The sequence below is a fragment of the Clarias gariepinus genome, chromosome 18 (genome assembly GCF_024256425.1).
Source record: "Clarias gariepinus isolate MV-2021 ecotype Netherlands chromosome 18, CGAR_prim_01v2, whole genome shotgun sequence".
NCBI classification, from domain to species: Eukaryota; Metazoa; Chordata; class Actinopteri; order Siluriformes; family Clariidae; genus Clarias; species Clarias gariepinus.
Window position 1 is genome coordinate 13130068 of NC_071117.1, and position 14598 is coordinate 13144665.

The 14598-nt window shown below is 34.0% G+C and overlaps 1 protein-coding gene across 2 annotated transcripts in view; it reads left to right on the plus strand.

Annotated features, from left to right (window-relative positions):
- The window catches only part of as3mt (arsenite methyltransferase), a 70253-nt gene that overhangs the window by 53614 nt on the left and 2041 nt on the right, over window positions 1-14598 (plus strand). Inside the window, exons 1-10 of one of the 2 annotated variants that reach the window (XM_053477146.1) lie at window positions 5242-5392; window positions 6703-6739; window positions 7405-7532; window positions 8323-8473; window positions 9315-9451; window positions 10206-10275; window positions 10441-10522; window positions 12874-13005; window positions 13135-13277; window positions 13411-13542. In XM_053477146.1, the coding sequence (XP_053333121.1) occupies window positions 5349-5392; window positions 6703-6739; window positions 7405-7532; window positions 8323-8473; window positions 9315-9451; window positions 10206-10275; window positions 10441-10522; window positions 12874-13005; window positions 13135-13277; window positions 13411-13542 (1056 nt within the window). In that variant the 5' untranslated portion in view covers window positions 5242-5348. Of the gene's footprint in view, window positions 1-5241; window positions 5393-6702; window positions 6740-7404; window positions 7533-8322; window positions 8474-9314; window positions 9452-10205; window positions 10276-10440; window positions 10523-12873; window positions 13006-13134; window positions 13278-13410; window positions 13543-14598 lie in introns of those variants that run through there. The other variant, XM_053477147.1, reaches the window with a different exon arrangement.

Consider the following 14598-nt stretch of genomic DNA (forward strand, 5'->3'; position numbering starts at 1 on the left):
TTAAGCATCCCAAACACACTGCTCGGGCAACGAAGAAGTAAGAAGCATTTTAAGGTCCTGGAGTGGCCAACCCCATGGAAATCTATGGAAGTAGAGCCGGAAAAAAACATCACTGCTCTAGAGGTCTGCATGGAGGAATGGGCCCAAATACCAGCAACAGTGTGTGAAAACCTTGTGAAGACTTACAGTAAATGTTTGACCTCTGTCATTGCCAAAAAAAAAGGGTATATAACAAAGTATTGAGATGAAATTTTGTTATTGACCAAATAGTGTACTTATTTTTTCACCATAATTTGCAGATAAATTCTTAAAAAATCCTACAATGTGATTTTATGGATTTTTTATTTATTTTTATTTTGTCTCTCAAAGTTGAGATATACCTATGATGAAAATTACAGGCCTTTCCCATCTTAAGTGGGAGAACTTGCACAATTGGTGGCTAACTAAATACTTTTTTGCCCCACTGTACATTAAAACAATGGGAAAAGGTCGTTCCCTACTCTTACTGAAGTATTAAAAAAAAATTTTATCCTGAAGACTTTCTTCTGGTGGAAAAACTATGATTTACAACAGACTATTATAAATACTAAAGCCTTTAAAAAATCTATTAAAAAAAACATCTCACAGAAAACCTCCCAGTTCAACAATCATTTTATGGGAAGTGCCTGCGATATGTTTTTGTGCAAGGTGTACGGTAAGTTTAATAACCATTGTTTACAGTGTTACCTTCAAGCACGTAGGAATGAAAAGTAAGGGAGCATTCCTGGACATCAAAAGGAAACGTGTAGATGTAAATTTTACATGAGGCAGCAACTCTTTTCAGTTGAACCAAATGAACACCCCCAGTGTAATTGAGCTGAAGGTAGGGTAAATCAGGACTCTTGTCCTCATCCATACTAAAATGTCATGAGAAAGTGAAAAACGAATCATACATGCGCAGATACATACTGTACATACATACATAAAGTTACACACACACACACACACACACACACACACACACACACACTTTTTAAATCATTATTGTCCACAAATATCTCTGCACCTTATGATAATATTAACAGAATACATTTTTGTAGGCCACTTTATTTAAAGAATGATTTGGCAAAATTGTTTTGAGTTAAAGTGAGTTGAACAAATGACTGTAAAGCATAGCTAGGTGGGTGGTTTTTTTTCTTTCTTTCTATCTTTTTTGATCACTATTATTTTATTTCCCCTACATCTACCTAGTACCTACAGTACTAAAAAATATCAGGAATCTGAATATACTATCCCAAAAAACGCTGTTACTTACAACTCTTGTATTTGTATATCTGGCAGCCACAGCTCTGACTTTGGATATGAGATTTTATTAGTTCCACATATATCATTATCCCACCTCAGAAATGGTACGACCCAGTCCTATCAAAGATCAAAAATGTGTTTTAAAAATTTAAAGAAGCAAGAAATCAAACAATTACACAACCAATATAAGATTACACTTACAAGTGTTATTATAAGGAATAATGTCACCTCCTGATCCTTTTCATTCTGGAAAAAAATAACAAATTACAGAGGGTGAACTTCAGTCAAAGAAAATATTTTTAAATACTTCTGTATAAAAAAAAGAGACATAAGTAGCGCTCACCACATCCAGGATACCAGCAACAGTGACACCCAGTTTAACAGTTAGGACTTCGCTTGTGTTCGCAACAGGCCGTATTTCCTTATTCCAAAGAAAGTTTTTAACTTCGGCATACAGGGATTGGGTATTAGTGGAATTGCACTTAATTGGAATTGCTTCAGGAGTGTTCTGACATCCAACACAGGGAACTAGACACAGATCTTTGACAATTACAATGTATTATATATTAATAATAAATCACCTGTTCTGCTTTAAACATTTATAGATGCACCTTATGTTCTGGGTGATCCATAAGGCCAGTTAGTTCTTGGTGTTATTGTATAGATATTATTAGCTATACATGGTCGTCGTGCCAGGCGACACACAGGGATCACTATACATCATCTTGTGTTGTCAACTCCAGTCACACATTTCCTTTATCTGCAACTCCTCTGAAACCCTGCATTGGAATTTCACTAAACCTTTACAGACCCTTTATTATAAAGCATAGATATGAACTAGTACTTGCAATAGGCAAAGTGACACAGATCTTTTGTGAAAGACTCACAATTAAGTTGCTTTAACAGCCGCTTAGATTTAAAAAGACAAAACGCAGCTTATCATCCTAGTCATCTGTGATGAAGACGTTTCTGTGGTGGACATCTAAACATTACATCTTTTACTTCTGCAGTTACAGTAACAAAGTCCTGATACTGGAGACTTCCAATTCCAAAACTGCATCTATCTCCTTATAGAAAAATTACATTTATATGGAGTAAAATCATTCAGATCCATAAATAAGATGTTACTATAGAAATAAAGTTATTGTCACGTAAACAACAGATGGACCTGCTTTTGTGCGAAATTAATCAGAATTAATCTGATTAATCTGAATTCAGAATAAAAAAATGTGCAGATGTAAAAAAAAAAAAAATCTTGATGTTTTATTCATACCATGTTTTCTTTATTTGTATATCTTAGCTCTTACCTTGACTGTAAATATGTAACAAGAAAAACAGCCCCAGTGTGAGTTCTCTGTTCTGTGCCATGTCAGTGTGAGGACGTGGACCAGCTTCTGATTCTGATCGTGACTTATTATCATTAGTCTTATGATAATGCCTACCTAATATATGTTCAGATATTCATTACAAATATACATTTACATAGTAAACATGACCAGTAGGTTTATCCGGTTTTCATCTTGTGATTAAATCAAATATAAAAAAAAAACAAAGGAAGGTGGGGCGGCATCAAAAACTGACTGACTGTCTGTATGACTGCAGACTGAACAGTGACAGTGACATAACGTAAAGCACACAGTCATATAGAGAAATACAGTACATTATGGTAAATAAATGAAAATTTTATGACTAAAGAGGCAACAATAAATATTATTCACATCAAAGTGAAGATGAATTTTGACATAATTTTAATTATTTAGAAAAATTCTTAGTTGTAGCATCAAATAAGACATACTGTTTGTATTTATCCATTTGTTATAAAAAAAGTATTTTTAAAGACTTCAAGTCTATCATTAGTTTTTTAATTATCATCATCATCATCATCAACAACATCATATATACATTATATATATATTTTTTTTAGGTTGTTGAATCTACGTAAAACATTACTCCCAAAACAAAGTGTAATCTTACCGGTGTTTATGTTTGAATTTAGATCAACAGCTCCATGCTGAACAACCAGTCTCTATGTACAGACGCCCCCCCCCCCTTTTTTTTTTTAACTAAACACTGCACATAAGCTTTAGAAGTATGGGACTTGTTTGCAGTGTTATATATTTGGATATTTCTTAATTTCCTAAATAAAATTTATCATATTTATTTATCTTTTTAAAATGCATTATTTGTTTATTTACAGTATGGCAGATAATGTAACTGACGAGAAATCCAGTCTAATCACAAACTCGAGCTGTTGATGTTCGAGATTCCATCCAAGAGTATGAGTTTTTTTTTCTTTTTTAATGTCTTACCAAAAAAGTTTTCAGAACCTTACTTAAACATCCCTAGACCATCAGGGAATTGGACAGTTGAACCTTTGAACCCAGTGGAACCTAAAATCATAATATTCTCAGTATGTTCTGCTAAGTATGTTCTATGCAAAAAATATATATATATTAAAGATATCTAATAAAACAATGAATTATTTAAAAAAATGTTAATTTTGTATTGTGGCAAGGTGGTGTAGTGGTTATCACTGTGGCTCCTCGCCCCCTGTAACCCTGGATAAGCGGTGTAGACGATGAGTGTAAGTGATTGAGAGATTGAGTATTCAGGAACCGGTCTTAGCATGAAAGCAGAAATATTATCCTCCTCTAAAATCAGACCCCATAGAACTGAATGGCCAAGAAACTGTTTGAAACACCTGCATTCATTTAGAATGAATAATTTTGAATTTTACACATTTTTTAGACTCATTACACGTTACAGTATGTGTTGACTTTATTTTAATACTATTACTTTATTTCACTTATTCATGTCTAGTTGACAGGTAATTGATTATTAATGGCCAAAACACAGAATGTTATACACAGTATAATATACTGTAGAAATATGTGTGCCAATTCCGATGTTTATATGTACAACAATTTGCTTCCCAAAAATTACAAGTTGCGAACTTCAGCTGTTTTGGAGAGATGATTTTATATGTGCCCTAAAAAATGGCCATCTTTGAGCGTTTACTGGTGTAGTGGTTAGCACTGTCGCCTTGTACCTTTAGTGTCCGGGTTCAATTCCCGGCCAGGCTCGATTCCCGTCTCTGTGTGCATAGAGTCCAAAGATATGCAGGTTAGACTAATTGACGTTCCCAAATTGCCCGTTTTTTGTGTGAGTGTGTATGTGTGTGCCCTATGGTGGATTGGCGTCCTGTCCAGGGTTTACTTGTGCCCTAGGCCTCCTGGGATGGGCTCCAGGTCCCCGCGACACTGAATACAGGATAAAGTGATATAGAAGATGAGTGATGGAGTGAATTATTCACATTTATTTATGAGTATTGATACTAAACATGGTGTAAGCTTTTAGAACCTGTAAAAAATGTTGCATAAACTGTTATTTTGTTGTTGTTTGTTTTGGTAAAAGGTTAAAAAAAATTGTAGTGTCTGTAACCATGTCAAATTCCTGTTGCAAAATCTTATCAATTTTGCATTTTAATGTTATATATAATGTTATTATATTATCTAATACACATTGTCATCTATCATGTCATTGTTATGTGAAATCTTTTTTGGCCAAATTTTATTTGAATGACCAAGATAATTGAAAGATTTAAATTCAAAAAGGTTATGGACATTATATAAAAGTGCATTAAACTGTATTCGGCAAATTTCTGAAGTGTTTCTTTTTATATGATAAAAATATACCTGTGTATACTTATTTACAAAAAAAAGCAAAGCATGCAAGAAAAATGGTTAATTCATATGATCAAATTTAAAAAGAAAAATTAGGTGAGAGACTTTTCAGCACCAATAACATGTTTTAGCCGTGTGGGGGGAAATATTACATGCTGAAGTGAAATGAGGCTTAATAAGGTTTGAGGGGTTAAAGTCGACAGAATTGCGCCCCCTGTCTGCGTTCTGAGGTAAATGTTTACATTCATTTTACTTCCTGCTTCAAAGACAAAACAGTCGTGGGATTTTGTGACATTTGGGATTCAGTGTATTGGGAAAAAAAGTAAATAATAATAATTAAATCAGTTCAGACGAAGAACTGTTGAAGTTGAAGAAACATAAATGAGTGAATCGGCTCAGGTTGGCGACATGAAGGAAGCGCACGGGTGGGTTCAGTTAAACCGCTTTACTGCTGTAATGTAATAACACACGTACAGTTATAGTTACTCACTCCTGCGTTACAGTATGTGAGGTAGAGTTTGTATTCCTTGTTGTAAGTAATTATTATTACTATTATAAGTCGGAAACCTGGTAAGTCAAGTTATTATAAGCCTGTGACACCTACTGTACTGTATATTAGTGCACTGGTGATTTAACTTTAGCACATTAGCATTTTAACATGTAAAGTAACTGTAAGATGCTCAGGTGAGCTTATCTGGAAGTTGAGTCACTGTAACTTACATTTATTCAGTGGAGCTAAATAAACATTTTTATAAGTATATAAGTCATTCTATACTGTTGTGTACTTTACAAATGGCAGACGCACTTATTATTAAACTACAGTATTATACGTCTGAACAGTTGAGTCTAAAGGCCTTCTGAAACGACCAACAGATTCAAACTGATGGTGCTGGAGTTTCTAGAACCTTCCAATCACTAGTCCAATGCCTTAATCACTGATCAAGAAACCCCTCTCCAAAAGCAGCGGTGTAAGAGATGGGGATGTGGTGATTTGAGGGCCAGTAAGTTAAATTTATTGCATTCAGCAGACACTTTTATTTAGAACGGCTCACATTTTGTCTCACTATACAGTGAGCAATTAAGAGCCCAACTGTGGCTACTTGGTGGTGCCGGTGTACTTTGACTATGTCCGTTGATTGTTATATCCTCTTAAGCTTTGTTTACAGCGCACAATGTGGTGGCCAGTTCATGTCCTCATTCTCAGAGGAGTCCCGGAATATTCATGTAAAGAAAAACTTAATTGATGTGATTGAGAAGTTTGATCAGGTCATCAGTTGACTCCATTTTATTTGCCGCATAACATTTTCATGCCTGGACCTGATCAAGTGAAACAACCGCGGATCGTAACACTGCCTCCAAAGATTTGTACCACTGTACTGTGTATAAATTTTAGTTTTTAATAACGTTTGTTTGTTCTATATAAATATTTTTCATTCATACATTTTTTATAATGCAACTTCACCAAGGGTTTACAGTACATGATGTACAGTCATTCATGTTTTTTTCCCCACCACACCTTTAGCACTATCCCTCCAGGTTTTAATATTGCATTGGATGGTTCTTTATCTAATTCTAATTAGTAAATCCAGTAATTTCCCTAGTTGTTTTCTTTGCTTGATACTATATTTTTTTAGAATAGGCAGTGTATGTAAGAGCAATTCTAGATTTGTGTGTGTGTGTGTGTGTGTGTCTGTGTGTAATATACCCATATTTAAACATGCTTTCTTTTTTACAGTAAACCAGCTGCTGCACATGTTTATGACCATGTTAAGGTACAGTAAACTGTGGTGAGGGGGAGGCGGGCACTAAAAGCCAGTAAACAGTATAAAATTAGATTAATAACACCTTGAAGCAGTTTAAACTAATGTTGCATCTTAAGACACATGTATTAGCCTTGACATTCTTGTGTTGTTAGCTGTCATGAAATACACAGAGACATATATAATGGTGGGAATTGAAAAAAACATCTACTGTAAATTTAATTTACAACACTACAGGACAGTGAGAGTTTTAAGTAGCTTGCCAGGGTTTTCAGAAACATGCATTATTAGTATGATCATGTTTTTTTTTTTCTCATTTATAAGAAGAAAAACATTTTTATTTCACCTATTATTGTATGTTTTGTAATGTATTAATGCACTGCATGTAGTGTATTGTATCAAGTATTCAGACATGATATTTATTATTATTATTATTATTATTATTATTATTATTATTATATAATCAAGCAATTAAAAATTGTGTTTGTTTTTTTGGAGGGTGGTGCTTAAGATTAAAAATTAAAATTTTATTCTCACTTTCTTTTTCTTAAAATGCATCTGTAAACAGTTTGAACATTTTAAAGTGTACATGCAACAGAATGAAAGAAATAGTTTTAGTTTTGCCTTAATTTTTTCTTCGATATTGCAATGTCTTTCATGCTGAATATGTGTTACAGGAATACTATGGGAAAATCCTGAAGCAGAGCTCTGATTTGAAGAGCAATGCATGTGTCCCTTCAGCTAAACCCATCCCCGTCTACATTAGGAAAGCTCTGACCGAAGTTCACCCGGACGTCACAGCAAAGTAAACTCGGCCTACGACCGTTCACAATCGTAAACCTTTATTTTCATTGTATTTAAAACACATTAGACTGAACTTGTTTTATGGCCTTGAAGAACCTGCATGGCCACAGAGCTGCGTATCAAACACCTTAAAGTTAACAACACTCTTCATTAACATGTAATAACACTCTTATCTTGAAATTTTAGTGTATGTGCACATACACACACACACACACACTATTAAGTATATACACAGGTGCCGTGTGTATGATTTTTTAATTAACTTTACTAAAGAGGAATTGGGGCTATAAATGATGTACACTTGCTTTTGGTAATGATTTACTTTTGGCTTGATTTCATCTAGAAGAAATAGCCTTAAGTCTTTGAGGCTGCAGTGTCTTTGTTATTTTTCTTATTGCTTATTCCTTGTATCCTCATTACTTTCTCTCTTTCTGCTAGAATGTTATTGAAATGTTTGAGCCACTGTGTTTAGAATCACCTATTCAGTTTGTGTTACTGTTGTTGTGTTTTTATTTTCACAATATTTTAATTTAGATAGATGAATATACTGTGAAATATGACGATTAGGTTAGTTCCCATTAGGAATGTACAGTATGGCTAATTCCACAACATAAGTCACATAAGTCAGATTTACACAACTATTCATGTTTTACACCAGTGTGCCGCTCCCTTAATGATTCAGATTACTGAAAGCTTTAACACACTGTTTGTGGTTGATTTTGTAAGCCTTCTGGCTTTTGAGCAGTCTTTGGGATCCCCCTGCTGGCCAACCTCTCTCTCCATTTTCTCAGGTACTATGGCTGTGGTCTGGCAGTTCCAGAGTGTGTGGAGGGCTGCAGGATGTTGGATCTCGGCTGTGGCAGTGGACGTGACTGCTATGTCCTCAGTCAGTTGGTGGGCGAGAGTGGGCATGTGACTGGACTCGATATGACAGAACATCAGGTGAGTCTGGTTGTAAACTGTAAACCCTAATGCTCAAAGTAATTAAACATATTGATTACTGTTAACTTAAATAATTACAATTAGTAGACAATAGATGTTGATGAGGATTTAGAACTTTTTGGTATTTATGAGTTTGTGGAAATTACACTTTTCAAGTTAGCTGAACAACTTTGATATTTTAAGCCACAGTAACGGTCTCCTTAAAGTTCCACCAACTTAAAATCTTTTAGCTTAGCGATTTTTTTTGTCTGACATTATCAATGCACATGTAAACTGTTCACGTTGAATTGTTTTGATCAAGATGGTTGATTGGTCTTTGCATGATGCTGTAAGTATAATCTTTACAAAGCTGGGGACCCTAAAGTTGATGTTTTTGATTTATGTCATCTCATTGTCGACAGTTTGGTGCTCTCTAGAGTTATGAATAGAATGTGTTAGCACGGGAGAAAACATAAGCTCCACTTTTTTCACATCACTTTTTTTCCTCATTAATGCAAATAAAAAATGATTAATATGAATGAGCACAACAAAACTCAAAAACTGATAGTTCTGTTTACTTTACATTGAAAACATCATTACTCAAAAAATTTGATGTAACTGATTACCTCAAATTTTTTGAGTTTTTCCAACTTATTCAGGTTTAAAATGTGCTCTAAGTGCAATTTAATGACATGTTCAGGACAACAAAGAAATTTGTCTTGCCAGTACTGCCAGAGCTGCTGGTATGGAAAATTATAGAGGATTCACCAGTGGAGTGGTATAAATAAGGAATAAATAACAGTTGTTGCACATGTAGTTTTGTTTAAAAAGACACCACTAATGTGATACTTTTATTTCATAGCTTGAGGTCGCAAGAATATATATAGACTATCACATGGAGAAGTTTGGGTATAAGGTGCCAAACGTCAACTTTATTCAAGGATACATTGAGACCTTGAGGGAAGCAGGGCTGAAGGATAACTCTTATGATATAATCATGTAAGGCTTTTACACGTTTTTATTTGTGTTCAATGTTTACTTTACAAGTTGTGTAGTTACATTAAGCACAGATGTTTAAAATCTGGAAAAAAAATCGCTATTCGACAGAATCACATGCAAAGATTTCTGTCATTGAACATTTTATAAAGATATATAAATATTTATTTACATTTAGAGCATCATAGAATTTTGGCTGTAAAAAACTAAAACATAAAAAAAATAAAAAAATAAATAAAGTCAAACCAGGACTTTTGATTGTGCAGAACATAGTTATGAGATTAAAAACTCCTTTTATTTCTCTATATAATCCCCTGCTACATTAATGCACTTAATGTTTTACCTGGATACCATCTCTGTATGCCAAAGCCATTATGCTTCACGTCTAAAACGCTGGCCTCCCAGGACCTTCTTTAACAGCCCAAACATGTGGAAATGGCTTTTGTTTTGTAGGAATTTTGGCCCATTCTTCTTTTCAGGATTGTTTTAATTCAGCCACATTGGAGGGTTTGCAAGCATGAACAGCCTATTTAGGGATCTCAATCAGATTAAAGTCCGGACTTTGACTAGGTTATCTAGGTGTAATATTAAAATTAGTTTGATGATAACAGTCAAAAGTTTTTTTTTTCTGGCACTGTATAGTAAATTATTACTTACTATATACAGTATTACCATATAAAGCTCTAAAATTATTATTATTATTACTATTATTATTATTATTATTGATTTCGATGTTTATGTATTTATTTATTTACAGATCAAATTGTGTGGTGAACCTTTCACCTGACAAGGCTAGTGTCCTGAACGAGGCTTACCATGTATTAAAGGTACTTTTGCTTGCAAGCAAAACATCTACAGTATAACAGGAATATATATCATATTTCCTATATAGTAATGTGCAGTAGAGTTTCAGTCACTTCTAGACTCCCTGTTTCCTCCAGAGAGTTCTGATATGTGAAAAATAGCTAAATATATTTTTGTTTGCTTTTCAGGAAGGGGGAGAGCTGTATTTTAGTGACGTTTATAGCAATGCACCAATTTCAGAATCCCTTAGAGCCAACAAAGTTTTATGGGGTAAGAGAACGATTCAAATCTTACATGGAGTCTCATATTTCATCTTGGATACAGTAGGGAAGCCATACTGAGAAATTCATATGCAATTGATGTTTTATATTAAGGTTCCTACTGTATATAAAACATTATTTTCTTTATTAGGTAGCATTAACATACCATTTTTTTTCTTTTATTATTATTCTTTATTTTACCAGGAATGTCCTATTGAGATAAATTATCTCTTCTTCCAGGGAGTCCTGGCCAAGGTGGCAGCAACAAAGTTTAAAAGTTTTAACATATATACACATAGAACATACAATGTTAACACATATAAACATACAGGCATTCCAATAATGCAATTAAATAAACAAACACAGACTAAATAGACAAACAGATGGGAATTCCAAATGTCAAAGAGACAGAGAGAGTTATCGACAAGAAAAAAGAGGAGAAAATAGAGAATTCAAAATATATGTGTATATAAACTAAAAAAAAAATTATGAAAAACTATGACATTGTTGTATAATAACTGAGTTTAAAAGATTTTTGAAAACATTTAGAGAGGGTTTGGAGTCCAAATTTAGGGTATTTTGTAATGAATTCCATTCATGTGGTGCATATGGAGAAAAAGCATTTTTGCCTAACTCTGTCTGTGTTATTGGAGAATGAAGAAGGACTTTTACTGATAAACGTTTACTGTAAGTGTTAGTGTAAAGTGTCAGTAGATCGCATATGTATTGAGGTAGTTTACCCATTAAAACCTTTGCATAAAATCTACTAGGCAGTGAGATTTCCTTCTTAGATTACAGTAATGTGTTCTTGCTGCAGCACCAGTTACAAATCTCAAAGCAGAATGATAGACCACGTCCAGCTTTTTTGGATAGAATGAAGATGCATGCATATATATTATGTTACCATAATCTAATACTGATAGGAAAGTGCTCAGTACTAATCGCTTTCTGGCAGTGAAGCGAAAGCATTTTTTCAAATGGTAATAAAACCCCTATTTTAGGACGAAGCTTTCTCAATATACTTTTCATATATTGAGAAAGCTTCGTCCTAAAATAGGGGTTAGGGGCATATATATGTCTGGATGTTAAACTTACCGTGAATAAGTACCTTAATACTTATACAAGGCAAGTCCTCTTTTTGTATTAATGCACTCATTCTCATACATTGGGTTTTCCAGTGGCTAGCATATAACGATTTTTCAATGTCAGGTCCTATCCAGTCCCATACCTGGATAATTGAGGAATTCTTGTGTCAAATCCTTCGTAAAACCTGTGCAAATTAAATATAAGGAACACTATGGTGATCTCTGAGTAAAGCAGCTACAGTAAAAGAACAACTACATTTTAATACACTGTTATTCCCATTATAACAATATACACAGATATATATGGTGGACACAGCACATAAATGGATTAAAAGAATATGCGCAATTGATGATATGATAAAGTATTTAACAAGGAGATGTTTATTTAACCATTTTGAAGGAGTCTCCAGTGTCAGCACTTGGTAACAACCAGAGATTAAGATGTAAGATTAGGTTTTCAGGATGGAGGGTTTTGCAGTTTCTGAGTAATACAGTAAGGTTAAATGTTTTTAGTGGGTTTTTGGAGAATGTTTAAGTCAAGAAGGGGGCTTTTCCACTCTATTACTCCCACTGAAGTAACTCCAGCAGTAAAGAATTACTTAGGTATGCATCACTTAGTGTCTATGATACGTTCTAAAAAATATAACATTATGCAATTTGGATGTTGTTCTTTTGGATGTTGTTGCACATACTGTACAGTACTGTGTGTGGACAGCAGGTTTAGTGTGAAGCTGTACAAGGATAGTGAGCTGTCATCAACTACTGAAGGGAAATTAAAACTAGTAGAAAAGAAAACCAGTGACTCTGTAAACACACATTTTTATATAATTTATGATGTTTCTCATGATTTTTCTTTTACTTTTTGCGCTAAAAAAACCTCAATCCCTTCTTTCCTTAATCTAATTTGATTCCACTGCTTTCTGATTCACTACAAAATCACAACCAGAGTGTGAGTTTGTATATTTTATATTTTTACTAAAACTCAACTGACATATTGGACATAACCCTACCTAAATTACCACAAACACAGTGCAGGCTGATTTATCAATTTTGGCAAAACCATGGGAGATGGAGATATAGTGTTTTGAAAAATCGCACAAAATTTACATTGATATAACAAAAATTATTTTACCAATTTGATATGATACCCTTCAAACCTTCTTGCTTTATCTGAATTAAAAATGGAAAAATGGATTGACTGTATCTCATTTTGAGGTAGAACTATTTATATATTATTGAACTATTCTGAAGGTATTTTCTTATTTCTCTGCCTCAGGTGAGTGTCTGAGTGGAGCTCTTTGGTGGGAAGACCTTGTGCGACTGGCTGAGGAAGTTGGTTTCTGCAAACCCAGACTGGTCACAGCTAGTGTAATTTCTGTAGGCAATCAACAGCTAGAGAATCTTCTAGGTAATGGGGTTATAGTTTTAAACTTGTGTTTTTATCAAAACTATTGCCGTTCATTACCATTTCAGTACATTTTTCATTTGCTTTCGCAAAAAGGTTTTGTAATACAGTCACTGTTTGTTTTAAATTTAGCTGGCTACAAATTTGTGTCTGCTACGTACCGTCTCTTCAAGATACCAAAGAGTTCTAAAAAGGAACAATGTTTTGTCATGTATGATGGAAACATTACAGGATCAGAGGAGAAAGTTGAGTTTGATGCTCATTATACTTTTAAGGTATGGAAATCTTGAAATGCTAAAAAAAACCTGATATACTGTACACATGACATACACGATATACATTGTGCATGTCTAATAGCTTATTAATATACAAGGTTCATTACAAAGTTACTAAGTAGAGTGTTGTCAGGTGAATGAGGTGATGGAGGTGGATGGAGATTTGGCCAACATCTTGAAGAACTCCAGGTTTGCTGAAGAGTTCACTTTCCGGACTCAAGCACAAAGCAACACAAAAGCAGGAGCATGCTGTTCCAAACCCAAGGTTTGTACAGATGCATGACTAACAGAACAATTTCGGAGAATAAAGAGTGTTTAAAAGGTGCCAACAATATTCTGTACTGGTGTAGATCAAATCAATTAGAAAACTTCAACAGTAATTTGAAATTACAGTTGATGTGGACTCTACAGAGTATTCATATGTGAATATGTTTAATCTATCTTAATTTGGTTGAGATTTGGTTTTCATCCATGAGGGCCTAAAAGATTCAATAAACGTGCATCACTTCACTAATTTAAGAAAAATTGCACATGCTGATATGGTTTGCTGCTTATGTGCCATTTAAACAACAAACCAAACAACAAATCATTTTGGAACAATTTAAACCCAAACATTTTAATTCTTGAATCTGATCAGAATTTAGAAGGTGTGAACTATTTTACTATAACTGCATGGCAAGGACTGGACAGCAGCTTTAGCTGTAATAAGAATGATTAAAATGTATGCCTTATTTTTCCTATAGTAACAGTTAATGCTTAGGGACATCACTGCTGTGCATTTTGGTAGGACACGTTTATTAAACATTATCATTTATTATAAAAAAATGTTGTTTTATAGTAATGTACACAGGAAATAGTATTGAGGATTTGCAACATAAACCAAGACTAATAATAAAGCATGTGTAGACACTGATGGTTAATGAGAAGTCTGCATTTTCCAAAATACCAAAAACACATCCATGCATCATTATTGACATTACATCTGTGTCTGTAGTACTGGATGAAAAAACATGACATGCACACATATGCTCATTAAAAAAAACCTTTTTACCCCCCTCTGTCTAAAAATGCACTACTTCAATATGTCACTGTATTGTATGGTATTGATTTTCTGTATTGTTACACCATAATGTTGTCACATTCCCATCCCTAGTAAAACAAGAGCTCTTGCAGTAAATTTACTAATAAAAGTCACATTACTCTGTTATGACTATCCCTTCACATGGACATGGTTTGTTTTGTCCGTTGTGTTACTCATGGCCCCAAAAGCACCACAGACACTTCAAGGCCAAACAGCTGCCTCTTTGCTCAACAATAGAGA